The sequence below is a fragment of the Rhamphochromis sp. 'chilingali' genome (genome assembly GCF_963969265.1).
Source record: "Rhamphochromis sp. 'chilingali' genome assembly, chromosome: 6".
Lineage (NCBI taxonomy): Eukaryota > Metazoa > Chordata > Actinopteri > Cichliformes > Cichlidae > Rhamphochromis > Rhamphochromis sp. 'chilingali'.
In genome coordinates this window covers 19,727,523-19,741,407 of record NC_137933.1, presented here as the reverse complement: position 1 = coordinate 19,741,407, position 13,885 = coordinate 19,727,523, and the positions used below count along the sequence as shown (strand labels likewise).

The 13,885-nt window shown below is 40.7% G+C and overlaps 1 protein-coding gene across 1 annotated transcript; it reads left to right on the top strand.

Annotated features, from left to right (window-relative positions):
* Window positions 1-2,685: 2,685 nt before the first annotated feature.
* Window positions 2,686-7,699, top strand: ist1 (IST1 factor associated with ESCRT-III). The gene is made up of 10 exons (XM_080884736.1): window positions 2,686-2,812; window positions 3,374-3,474; window positions 3,579-3,759; window positions 3,837-3,924; window positions 4,032-4,115; window positions 4,219-4,329; window positions 4,422-4,601; window positions 5,438-5,539; window positions 6,019-6,064; window positions 6,581-7,699. The coding sequence occupies exons 2-10, from the start codon at window positions 3,387-3,389 to the stop codon at window positions 6,745-6,747; spliced, it is 1,047 nt and encodes a 348-aa protein (XP_080740862.1). The 5' UTR covers window positions 2,686-2,812; window positions 3,374-3,386; the 3' UTR covers window positions 6,748-7,699.
* Window positions 7,700-13,885: the final 6,186 nt, after the last annotated feature.

Below are 13,885 nucleotides of genomic sequence, written 5' to 3'. Positions count from 1 at the left end.
AGTAGGACTGGGAGTTGAGCTTGACTCCATCCTCAACCCGAAAAGGCCCCACAAGCTCATCTTTGATGATACCAGCCCAAACCAGTACTCCACCTCCACCTTGCTGGCGTCTGAGTCGGACTGGAGCTCTCTGCCCTTTACCAATCCAGCCACGGGCCCATCCATCTGGCCCATCAAGACTCACTCTCATTTCATCAGTCCATAAAACCTTAGAAAAATCAGTCTTGAGATATTTCTTGGCCCAGTCTTGGTTTCAGCTTGTGTGTCTTGTTCAGTGGTGGTCGTCTTTCAGCCTTTCTTACCTTGGCCATGTCTCTGAGTATTGCACAGCTTGTGCTTTTGGGCACTCCAGTGATGTTGCAGCTCTGAAATATGACCAAACTGGTGGCAAGTGGCATCTTGGCAGCTGCACGCTTGACTTTTCTCAGTTCATGGGCAGTTATTTGGCGCCTTGGTTTTTCCACACGCTTCTTGCGACCCTGTTAACTATTTTGAATGAAACACTTGATTGTTCGATGATCACGCTTCAGAATCTTTGCAATTTTGAGACTGCTGCATCCCTCTGCAAGATATCTCACTATTTTTGACTTTTCTGAGCCTGTCAAGTCCTTCTTTTGACCCATTTTGCCAAAGGAAAGGACGTTACCTAATAATTATGCAAACCTGATATAGGGTGTTGATGTCATTAGACCACACCCCTTCTCATTACAGAGATGCACATCACCTAATATGCTTAATTGGTAGTAGGCTTTCGAGTCTATACAGCTTGGGGTAAGACAACATGCATGAAGAGGATGATGTGGACAAAATACTCATCCATCCTCATCCGCTTTGTCCGGGGCCGGGTCGCGAGGGCAGCAGCCTAAGCAAAGAGGCCCAGACCTCCCTCTCCCCAGCCACCTCCTCCAGCTTATCCGGGGGAACACCAAGGCGTTCCCAGGCCAGCCGAGAGATATAATCTATCCAGCGTGTCCTGGGTCTGCCCCGGGGCCTCCTCCCGGTGGGACATGCCTGGAACACCTCACCCAGGAGGCGCCCAGGGGGGCATCCTTGTCAGATGCCCGAACCACCTCAGCTGGCTCCTTTCGATGTGGAGCAGCAGCTGCTCTACTCTGAGCCCCTCCCGGATGGCCGAACTTCTCACCCTATCTCTAAGGGAGAGGCCAGCCACCCTTCGGAGGAAGCTCATTTCAGCCGCTTGTATCCGCGATCTCGTTCTTTCGGTCACTACCCACAGCTCGTGGCCATAGGTGAGGGTAGGGACGTAGATCGACCGGTAAATTGAGAGCTTCGCTTTTACACTCAGCTCCCTCTTCACCACGACGGACCGGTGCAGCGTCCGCATTACTGCAGCTGCAGCCCCAATCCGTCTGTCGATCTCCGGCTCCCTTCTCCCATCACTCGTGAACAAGACCCCGAGATACTTGAACTCCTCCACTTGGGGCAGGAACTCATCCCCGACCCGGAGTGGGCACTCCACCCTTTTCCGGCTGAGAACCATGGCCTCAGATTTGGAGGTGCTGATCCTCATTCCCGCTGCTTCACACTCGGCTGCGAACCGTTCCAGTGCGAGCTGGAGGCCTTCACCCGATGAAGCCAACAGAACCACATCATCTGCAAAAATCAGAGATGAGATTCTGAGGCCACCAAAGCGAAAGCCCTCCGCCACTTGGCTGCGCCTAGAAATCCTGTCCATAAAAATTATGAACAGAACCGGAGACAATGGGCAGCCCTGGCGGAGCCCATCACCCACCGGGAACGAGTCCGACTTATTGCCGGCAATGTGAACCAAGCTCTTGCAACGGTTGTATAGGGATCGAATGGCCCGTAGCAATGGGCCAGACACCCCATATTCCCGCAACACCTCCCACAGGACACCCCGAGGGACACGGTCGAATGCCTTCTCCAAGTCCACAAAACACATGTAGACTGGTTGGGCAAACTCCCATGCACCCTCAAGTATCCTGGAGAGGATAAAGAGCTGGTCCAGTGTTCCGCGACCAGGACGAAAACCGCATTGTTCCTCCTGTATCCGAGGTTCGACTAACGGACGAACTCTCCTTTCCAGCACAAAATACTCATTTGCCTAATAATTCTGCACTCCCTGTATATTGATCATTTTAATTATTAACCAATCATGTCTGTAGATTAGTCTGTGTATTTTTAACATGTTTGTAGTTGTTTCGGCTTCCCAGTTATTTATTTCATTTAAATCTATGGTACAATGTTTACTTGGATACTTAATTTTGAGGTTTATTTCATTTAATTTATGCTGTGATAAACCACAGATTTGAAACAGACTGCTTCATCTTGATAATATATTCATACCCCCTAGTCCCCAAACCCACCTTTGTCCCCCCCTAATTTTATCAACTGGGTTATCCCACAATTAAATTATTTCAAGCAAAGGAAAAAAACAAACAAACATTGTAATTAGCCTCCACCTAACTTAACCTCTGTTAACTATTAACTTTTGGAGTTTTCTGTGTTAGGTAGCATTTAAACTGATTGGTTTACCCTGTACTGTGGACAGCTGCGGTATTTCTAAAATAGCATACAAACTGTTTTATTTATCTATAAGAAGAAGTATTAGGGCCATATTTTAAAAAAAAAAAAAAAAAAAGGAAAAAGTAACGTCATCGGCTGACAACTGGGTCACACCTGCACCTGTGATTGACGCTCCTTTGATTCGGACAGCAACCCCGCCCCTGGGTTATTCCCCATGACGTCACTGGAGATAATCACGGAAGTGAAGTGAGCGAAGAAACAAGACTCAAATAAGTTGGTGTGTGCGCTCGACTCGTATTTACAGGTAAGCTTCTGGCTTTTTTTTAACCTGTTAAACTATTTCGAAACTATCTGAATTCTTAAAGTCTTTCAGTGTATTTGACTTGGTTTTGTTGACGTTAAACGACGGAGCTAGGTCGGTAGCTAGCACAAACGATAACAGAAGACTGCTAACAAAGCAAAGGCTGTAGCTAGCAGATTTGTTCACACAAGCACCGGCTCGGGTTTTTAAAAATGAATGATTGTAATGTTAATGGATAAAACGGTACTGGACACGATAAGACGGTATCGTTTAAAGTAGCATGGTTGGCCTTCTTGTTACCTGTTCTCGGCGTCAAGCTAAAGCTAATGTTTTGAGTCGTTGGTAGTTTAATACTTTGTGTTGGTAACTAACTTGTGTTTATTCCTGACCTTGTTTACGTGTGTGTGTTTGTGTTGTGTTTCGCGTGAATATGCGGAGTCATTGTGTTACGATGGGTTGGTCATGCTCACATGATTGAGTGACTCACTGGATCAGAGATGGTAAGTTAGATGGGCTCCATAGGTCGTCTTCACTTATTTCCCCTCTCCTCTCTCCTGTCCAAAGGCTGTCCGTCATCATGCTGGGAGGAGGTTTCAAATCAGAGAGGCTGAGAGTCAATCTCCGACTGGTCATCAACCGACTCAAACTCCTTGAGAAAAAGAAAAGTGAGTCACTGTGCTGCTCTCCAATAGCTGAAGTGGCTCTTTATTTGTAAAGTAGTTCTAATGTTTTTTTTTCCTTTTCCCATATTGCCAAATTTAATATAAAGCTGAGCTTGCTCAGAAGGCCAGGAAAGAGATTGCAGATTACCTGTCATCAGGTAAGGATGAGCGGGCACGGATCCGTGTGGAGCACATCATCAGAGAGGACTATCTGGTTGAAGCCATGGAGATCTTAGAGCTTTACTGTGACCTGCTGTTGACTCGCTTTGGCCTCATTCAGTCCATGAAGTGAGTACTGAGCATTGTAAATTCCTTACCTTCAGTGTCCGTCCTCGTTAACACGGTTGCTGTTTATCCATTATTAGAGAACTAGATCCAGGCTTACAGGAAGCAGTGTCCACTCTCATCTGGGCAGCTCCTCGTCTGCAGTCAGAGGTGTCTGAGCTAAAAATTGTAAGTTCTATCTAAAAATTTGTCTCCAGTGATAATAAACACTTGGTATTTACATCTATTCCTTTCAAGTCAGTATTGACAATCTTGTTTCTAAAATCTTCTTTCAGGTGTCTGAACAGCTGTGTGCAAAATATAGCAAGGAGTACGGCAAGCTATGCAGGACAAACCAGATTGGCACAGTCAACGACAGGGTAATTTTTTTTCCCCAGTGACTGTCCACAAGCTTGTATAGGAATGTATGAACCTTTTGTCTAGTGTGCTCTTAGCGACATCTAATCAAATATCTGATTTCAGCTGATGCACAAACTGAGTGTTGAGGCTCCTCCCAAGATCTTGGTCGAGCGCTACTTGATAGAGATCGCAAAGAACTACAATGTCCCCTATGAACCTGACGCCATGGTCCGGGTAAGCAGCAAAGAATCTGTTGTTACTCAATGTGAAAGTTGGAAATTTTGCCCTCTGTTTGTTTATTTACCATCCGCTACTTCTCCGGATAGCCCGAGGTGTGTACTGGGGAGGAGGCAGACCTGATTGATGTCGACAATGACAGGAAGTTTGGAGGAGGAGGTGGTGGAGGATTCACAGCTCCTCTAGCTCCTGGAATCCATATGCCTATGCCCATGCCTATGGCTATGCCAATGCCAACAGCTTTCAACTATCCACCTCCCAATGGAGCTGTAAGAGTTTCCTTTTAAAGACGATGATTTAGTTGAATAATATTGTGTTGCTTTTTACTTTCTGTTACAGATTTAACGTGAACATTTCACTGATATTAAAACAAAAACACTTTTTTTAACTTTGCCTTGTAATGACATGCAGATAATGTTATGCTCATTTTCAGGATATTGCTACATGTGTATCTGGATGGAATTTTGTTTTTGGTTCTCAGAACATCTAAAGAAATTAGCAAATTGTTACTACTGGCAGTGACCCCTCAGCTTTTCATCCATTTCTGAAAGGCATAGATGGCATGGAGCATTTACAGCACTTGTTCTAAAAAAAAGTATATTTTGTTACATTTTAACAGTATGAAAAGTCCTTCACAGCTGCTTCTGACTTTTGAAGCATGTTGTTTTGAGGACAATTTAATGGCAGTAAGATCACCAGGATGAAATAGATTCTAGTTTGTTGTATTTACTCTGTATGAGAACTATACACTATATTGATAAAAGTACTGGGCTACCTACACCTATTGGAATCAATCAAGACCCATATCATGAAGCTCCTGGCACGCAGTTTTTGGGCTGATGTTAATGCCAGATGTTAGAACTCTATAGTTATTGAGTCAGCAGTCTTAGTGACTCATTTAACAGCCTGACTTGTTAACCTGGTAACATTGTATTACAGTACCTGTTCAGTGACAGTGAATGACCCATTCATTCATAAATGTTCACAAAAGGGGTATGGCCCAATACTTTTGACCTTGTAGTGTAATATGTACTACCTTCCTCAAACTTGTTTGACTTTTTTCTTTTTTTTTCTTTTTTTTTTTTTTTTTTTGGCTTACCCCCAGGAACCGTTTCATGCACCCGTTGGAACCTACAACAGCTTCCAGCCCCCCATGGGAGGAGGGCAGCCACCTCAGTTGCCCACTTCTCCCCCTACATACGAGTCTGTAAGTCTGTACGACTGAACCCTTCCCCTCCATCCATGCCCCCTTCATGTTTCCAAAGATGGGCAGGGAACCACTCAGGGAAGAACTGTTTATTCGGCTTGCTTACAGTTCTGCCTGTCCTCCATACTTTAACATTATTTCTCAGAGTAGGCCCAGATTCAGGTTCATCTGCACGGATGTAGGTAGCTTGAAATTGGCCAACTTTAACCTACTAACTATGACCTGATCAGCTTTTCTTAGCGGGACTGAAAGAAGCGATAACTGAGGCCCTTTACCAAAAATCATGTTTAGTGTTGCACACTAAAGGTGATGGTTTCCATTTTTCTTTTCTTTTTTGTTTTTTGGTTTGTTTTTGCATCTGCCTTTTATAAATGAAGTATTAATCAAAATCTTATTAATACTAACAAATATATGTATATATTTGTTTTTGTTTTTAAATATGGGGATGAGTTCATCACGAACACATTTGTTTGTTTCAGATTGACGACCTAACTGAAAAACCTTCTGTTCCTTCCCAGGGCGTAGGTGAGTTCTGTCAACAATCAGCAGCACTTAAATGATGAGAGGGGAATAGTTTGTTTTCTTATTGTCAGCGAATCAACTGAAATAACTATAACCCACATTGTGCCAGTTAGTCTTGAATAGCATTTAAATCTTTTAACTCTACCCACATGAAATAATTTTTTAAAACATTTCATATATATACGTAACTCTTTGACAAAATTATCTTGTAATTTATTGTGCAAATTGAGCATTATTAGCATGCCAGTGTGCTTGTTGGAAGCAGATTTGCTGCTTTGATGTGTATTTGCTGCAGAAGGATGGTGAGGCTCATACTAATGAAAGCAAAGGTTACAGAGTGCAGCTCACAGGTGGGGGAGGTCTGTGGAACAGACCTCGTTTGTTTATTTATTTTAATCTGTCTTGTTTGCAGTAGATTTTAACAAGGTGGGAAAATAAAGTAGGGTAGGACTTAAGTTATCCTTAAAATGCTCACCTGCCAAACATTTTCCTAAATAATTAATGCCTGTTACTCTCCAGGTCCCGCTCCTTCGGCTCAGATTTATGACAACAACGCTCTTCCAGAACTCCCATCTGTTCCTGACACACTCCCAACATCCTCCTTGGGCAGAAGCAACACCACCTCGGATGACATTGACTTTGATGATTTGACGCGGCGCTTTGAGGAGCTGAAGAAGAAGACCTAAATGCTTTAACCTGATATACATAAACAGGCCTGTGTCACCTACACAGCTCAGAACAGGAAATAGGAATTGTTCAAGGCTCTGAATCAGATTTGGGTAGCTCTCCTCCCTCTTTCTTGGTGAAGTAATTTTACACAAATATTAAACATACATGTAATCTATTACCTCATTTATATAGCTGTGACCAGCTAATGAGAGAGAGTACTTTTTAGCGCCACATGTTTTCATTTCTTCTATTTGGCACGTTGGATAAAATCTTAAACAATCATGCGGGTATTCACCCCTTCTCGCTCCTTATTTAAAATCGCACTGAAGTTTAACCTTTTCCATTTGTCTGTGTGGTAATTAATATGTTCACATTTAGATCTTAAGTGTTGATTTTTCTGAAGGTTTTGGGTTTGATATTTATAGTACATGCCTTTATTCTACTTTGGACACACTGTCGCTGTGATCTTTGCCACTGTGTCGCTCAGTCCCGTCTCAGACCAGTTTGACAGGTATAGCGGGCTGCGCCACCTCTGTGGCGAACAAGCTTTTACGCATTAAAATCACCATTTAGTTTCCAAAGTGAGGCTCCAACAGTAGTGAGGTTTTTCTCAGCTGTACCGGGACACATAGAAGCCATATTTTCAGTGTGTTACGCAGTTTTTCTCACTGTGGGATTGTTAAATACTCATTATTACTGAGGTTCTCAAACTTCAAGGTGTATTTGTATCAGAAAAATAGTATGGTTTCAAACCTTTTCCGTTTGAGGGCGATGGGACACAGATGTAAAATGACAACATGTATGGAAATCTGTAATTTAATACACTTACAGCAATATAGGTAGACTTATGTACATGAATGATTTAACTGTATAGGAAAAGGAGTTTGGCAACCGGGAGTTGTTCAATATTTGACAAATCTGTTTTATATACACTATCTCCAAATAAAGTTTTCTTTTTGCCCTTTTGAATTTCAGTTTTACAAAATACCTGCACTTTTTTTATGACTGCACAAACAAATTTGCAATTAAAATCCTGGCAGGCAAAAGCAGCCAGCCAGCAAACTGATTTGATTAGATGTAAAGTTTGAGAGCAGAGGAAAAAGTTCGTGCCATTGTGATCTTGTGCATGGGTCTTGTACTGTATGTTCACCACTCCATTTGCCTTACCTTTCACCTCTCATCTGAGGCCTTGCCAGTCTGTTTTAGGATTAAGCATCTGTTATCCACCAAGACTGGACACATAATGCGTTTTTCAGTTTCTAATTGACCTTATTTGCGTTACACTCCACAGATTCTGAGTTTTAATTTGCTTGATAGATTAAAAAAAATCTGTACAGGCATTAGAGGTAGATGTTTCTAATTATTGTAATAAGTGTAGTGAGAGGTTTTTTTTATTGTTCCTGTAACCTGACTACACTGGGCTCTGCTTGCATGGCAAATAGACGGTGGCCTTGAATAATATGACTCAGCGCTTTGAAAAGCTTCCCCACTGGGTTATACGTGCAGTTAATTAATAGTTTTACATGAGCTGGGAAAAAACGGAGAGATAATTAACCCTACAGAACTGTGATCTGCTCACTGTCTTTTCTATGTTCGATTGTTCTTTCATGTTAAACTTTAAGACACAAAATAGTGTCTTGTTGCAAAAAATAGTTCCCCTCCCCCCAAACAATGTATACTACAATAACAATTTAATAAAAGACTATTTGGAACTGGAAAGCTTGTAAGGTCTGCACATAATTTTCCATCAGTTTTTCTTTTTAAAAACAACCTGTAATGCTCAATGGTAACCAGCAGAGGTCGCTAATATTAAGGGAAAGCTCTGAAAGGGAAATAATTTTTTCAATTATGTAAAACATACTGTGATTTAAGTTAATGTGAAACTAACCTCTTTACATAATGGATCCTTTCAGTTATCGCAACATAGTCTTGCATCAAGTCATAGTTGACTCATTTTCTGTTTGACACTTGTGATCAATACAGGTGTGAGTTAAGAGCGGCTCAATCATGTGAAAACTCATCCTGTTAAGTTTTAGTGATCATTTGGCTTTGGACAGTCTCCTCTTTGTTCTTTCTTTGAGTTTCTAAAAGTAGGATGAGAGGCAGAGCCTTCAGGTATCAGGCCTCACTCCAGCTCTCAGTTTGGATTTGGGAGAGAGATTAGGCTTAAAATTTTACTTTTTTCCTAAAGCTCATGTTTTCTCTTTCATAGTTTGTTTTATCTGTGTCTCCCTATCATCTCCTTTTTTCCTTTTCTCTTTTCCCTCCCTGAGCCTGGTTATCCTGGATGTTTCTTCCTGTTGAAAGGGAGTTCTTCCTCCCCACTGTTGCCTAGTCCTAATTATAGGCTTGTTGTTGGTTTTCTATCTAATATTGTAGGATCTTTACTTTACAATATAAAATGCCTTGAGGTTGCTGTAGTTTTGAATTGGTATGAGATGAATTTCTTGAGTCTTGTAGTCTGTGGTCACACCGTTTTACACACTTGTGATAATATTTGTGTTTTTCTGTGTGATTGAGCCGACTGTTTTTTAAACTGGTGTCCAAAAAAGACTCGAGAGTTCTGTTTCCAAGGGTTGGGATGCTGTTGAGATGAGTAGATCCCAACAAACTAAATGCGGGAGTGTGTTTGTAAATAGTAAGTGGACTGCTTCTTATATAGCACTTCACAATTCACACTCTGACGAACGCATCAGAAGCAACCTGGGAGTCAATGTTTTGGCCCACGATACTTTGGCATGTAGACTGGAGCAGCCAGCCACTGAACTCCCAACCTTTAGTGGACAATCTGCTCCACCTCCTGAGCCTCAGCCAGGGAAAATGTGGATGAACGTGTGTGGGAAGTACTAAAGCTGGGAGGTAGTTAATTTCTTTTTTTTATATTGAACTTATAAAATCATACATACAAAATTTGCAAGAGGTTTAGCAGTAATCATGCAAAGGTCTCAAATACCACCTTTTGGTTCCGCTTTCCAGGGTAATCTGGTGTGATAGTCTTTGTGCACTGATTATTTTACTAATGCAATGACTGTTAATTGTTATGTAAGCTGCTGGTCATCTCTGGGATTCACTAGGGATGCATACACAGATCAGCACATCTCTTTTTGACCTGAGTTCAATTTTATAAATCATTTAAACATTAAACATCAACTAAGCAACTGCAGATTTTACCAGAGAGCTGTTTATTGAAATTCACACATATAATACTACTGTATGACACCAGTGAATAAATAGTTTAAATCATTTGTGATTAAGCACAGAAGATCTAAGACAGGACAATCAGCTGTCTGAAGAACAGCTTGTATTCCCAAACCAAAAGCACAAACTTGAATGAGATCTGTTACATAAGCCTTTTAAACTGAGGACTGAATGAATCTCAAAGATGCAGCCAAGAGTGATAAAGAGGCATGAAACACACTTTCAGAATCAATTACAGTGACAGGAGTAAAATGAAAAATGTAATCAATTAATCATTAGCTCCCAGATGGGCAGCAACATAAAAGCACCTTCGCACTATTTCACACAACTTCATTTACAGCTATTAACCGTTAGAATCATAGGGAAGCATTTAAACAGAAAGCTGTGTTAAAGTTACTGAAAAATAATTCTTTGCAGGTTTTTTTCTGTTGAAATTTCTCTTCTATTTCTCCTGGATCACTACTTTATTGGATAAAAGACAGCTTTTTTCACACTCGATGATAATAGTTCTTAACGTGTTTACATATGTCTGAATCTGTATATGTGTTTTTCCACTAGCATTAAATGAATGTATCAACAGTTTTTTTAAAAAGGAAAAAAAATCTCTTTTTCTCATACGTAATCCTGGTGAATTTCACATACAAGAACAGTTATTTAATTGCCCATTATTATGACTCACAACTTCAAAAAGATTCTCATAGGCACTGGAACCTCTGTACACATACAAAACACCATGACGTGTAATGCAACTCTATATCCAGAAAGTAAAACTTACAATAAGTGCAAAAGATTTCCTAAGAAGCGGGGGGGGGGGGGGGGGGGGGGGCATGTGTCGCAGCTGTGCATGTCAGAGGAGTCAGCTCATGTCGTCAAATGCAGTAACCTCACATTGTGTCCCTGCCGCTGTACTGTCTGCACTTTTCCTGTTGCTCTGTTAAATGGAGAAGACACAACTGTAAGACTCAAAGCACTTATCTTAAGCTCCGCAAAGGGTACATGGATACACAGATGCACGAGAGAAAGGTAACAGGAAAAGAAAAGGGTCAGTCCTTTATCGCAGTCAACAAAATTTTGGGTGTGTGTGATCTGCATGATTACATCAGAGCTCTCGGCAGCCAAGCTGAAAAAAGGGGAAAAGGCTTCCTTGGTCTGCTTCGTGAAATATGAATGAGACGGTTGCAGTAAATCTTTCCTGTGTGTTGAATAATATTTAGACACTATCTCAGGTTAATATGAATCCATATAATCTTTGCATGTTGGTAAATAAATTCTTCTAATTTGAAATATGAATGATTATTTTTACATGTACACGCAAAATAGGTTCATCCAACCTGTTTCATTTTCTGTGAATTAATGAAAACTTCATATTTTTTGATTTTAGGACAGCCTGGTGACCACCTATCTGACCCATTGTCCTCTGACAGGAGCTACAGGCCACAGGAATCATAATGCCAAGGCCATTTGGACTCTAAGTCAGTGCAAACATGTAAAATGAAATCAGTCCACCACAATTTTGCTTTTTGCAACAAATGCATCCTTGTTGCATCTACTAATTTTTATATATATTCATGAATCTAATTGTTTACATTCAGTTGTATAAGACTGATACATACACAGATGCATAGTGTTATAGTGGACAATATGTTAAGAACTTTAATGCACTAAACAATAGCAGCTCTCCTAACATCATTATATTTTAGTACGGTGACAATAAGGCTTTCTAATTTTTTTTATTTTAAAAAAAGTACTCCAAAAAGAAAAGATACTGATTATACGCTGCTGAGAAAAACGTCACAAGTAGCACAAAGAGGTCATTAAAGAGAGTAACAAAAGTGACTTGTTATTACTAATACTACTAATGATTATTATCAAAGAAAAAAATGTTTATTTAATTTTAATATCTATAGTAAATATCTATAAAATATTATAAAAATATTTATAAAAGAGAAAAAATGGGTACTTTTTTGTAAATATAAAAAAATTATTCAACAAAAACATCACATCACAGTATATACTTAAAGCTTTGCACTGACCTGTTCTGGCTGCACAGAGACTACAGAACAAGTTTTCTTACCTAACAGGACTTGCTCAACTTCTTCACTCTCGTCTACAGCTACAGGTTTGAGCAGCAGGGCGAAAATCACAGCAACGCCTATCACCTGTGAGAAAAAGCAGACCGCACAAGAAACGAATAGTGTTGCATACACGTTTGCAGAAATTTCAAAAACAGAAACAAACTATAACATTCTGTAGAAACCCAAGTATCTTCAAATACATACATCATCTCAGAGTGTGACATGCAGGAAACACTTCAGATTATCAGCCAAGCGAATTGACTTTAAAAAAAAAAGGATTTATTTTACCCACCTTTAGAGGCTGCAGAATAAAGATGCTTTCGAAAAGGGAGAGGCCCAGAGACATGACCCACTTGATGGACTTCTCCTTGCCGTACTGAAAGCCATACAACAAGGTGAAGAAAGTTGAAATGCCGCTGATGGACAGCAACAGGAACCAGCCTACAAACACAAACCACCATGGCAGCCAACAGCCCAGGATGGTCGTTGCCTTCTTCTTTGGCTTCTTCGCAGGAGGTGGGCTGGGTTGGGACGAGATGGACAGAAAAAACACACGCATGACGTACCAGTTCAGTATAATAGCACAAATAGCTCTGCAAATATTTTTGTCTCACTGGCAGTTGGAGTACTGACCAGTAGGCCAAGTGGCTGCTGAAGACCATCTCAGTCTTGTGAACCAGTGCGTTGGTGTAGTTGAGGGCCTGCTGGTACTGGTCTAGAGTCGCAAAGTATCTGAAATCCAGTTTCTCCAGGCACATCAGGAGATGACAGAGACTAGCTAGGAGAAACTTGCTGCAGTACACCAAGTGATGGTCGCTCTCACTCTCTCCTGAGAAAGATTTATATTCAAACATATACATAAGAAGGTAGTTACATTTCTCTTGAAGTTACCTCTTTCTGAGAAGAAAGGTAACACTACTGTCACACTACACAAGGCAGAAAAGTGCTGCTGCTTGGCCTGATCAGACAGAGGAGAAGTTATTTGCCTAAAACTCAATTTGAATAGAAAGAAATAGGTCCTAGCAGTGTGCTACATGGAAATCTTTAAAAGACACGTCTGATGGTATTGATGTTTTTTTCCTGACAACATAAAAAAAAAAGAAAATAAGCCTTAAATACAAGCGTCATGTTTCTCAGCACTGTTGTTTCTTTGAGATAGGTCTTTGAGATAGTTTTTAGATTGTTTGAAATAACTGTTGATGGGGTGAGAGCAAGGAAATAAGCGTTCACTAGCCGTCTTATTGGTTCTTCTCAGTTAGAGTAGCAACAAACTGCTGTATTCATAAGCTTATGCATCTTATGTACTCTTTTATTAGTTTAAGATCACTAATAGTATGTTGCTTATGTGTATTCATGTTAATTTGAGTATATTATAAACATTTTATCTGTCTCTTTTTTCTTTCTTTTGCTGAGATTAAAGTGAATGAAATAAAACTACCTTGCATGTGCTGAATTAATTCATTCAACCTGTCCAAGGCCGAGAAGAGATCAACAACGGACTCCAGTCTGTGCATCTCTAACATCTTGTTTCTTGGGCTCTTGCTCGCCAAAGAAATGATCTGCTCTACATCCTGTTGCAGGGAAGAACAACAAGTACTAAATTATACATGAGCGGTGCACTGTTTCACTGCATAGATAAGTATGTAATAGTAAAGGAGAAACCAGAGCTACACGGACTATGACATGGACTATATTCAAAAAACATCTCAGGCTTGCAGGTTCTGTGATGAGTACGGGTCATCTGACAAATATAAACATGTAACGCACCCTCAGCACAGTCGGTATGTTGAGTATGGGGGGTTTCACGTTCTCCTCAGGGTCAGCTTTTTTAGATTTTGGAACTATGCGAGGTTTGATGCTTCGAAAGATTGTGATGATGAGG

Coding starts and splice junctions, on each gene's coding strand:
- ist1 (XM_080884736.1), top strand. CDS start 3,387: ATGCTGGGAGGAGGTTTCAAATCAGAGAGGCTGAGAGTCAATCTCCGA. Junction 3,760..3,836: donor GGCCTCATTCAGTCCATGAA/GTGAGTACTGAG, acceptor ATCCATTATTAG/AGAACTAGATCCAGGCTTAC. Junction 3,925..4,031: donor AGGTGTCTGAGCTAAAAATT/GTAAGTTCTATC, acceptor ATCTTCTTTCAG/GTGTCTGAACAGCTGTGTGC.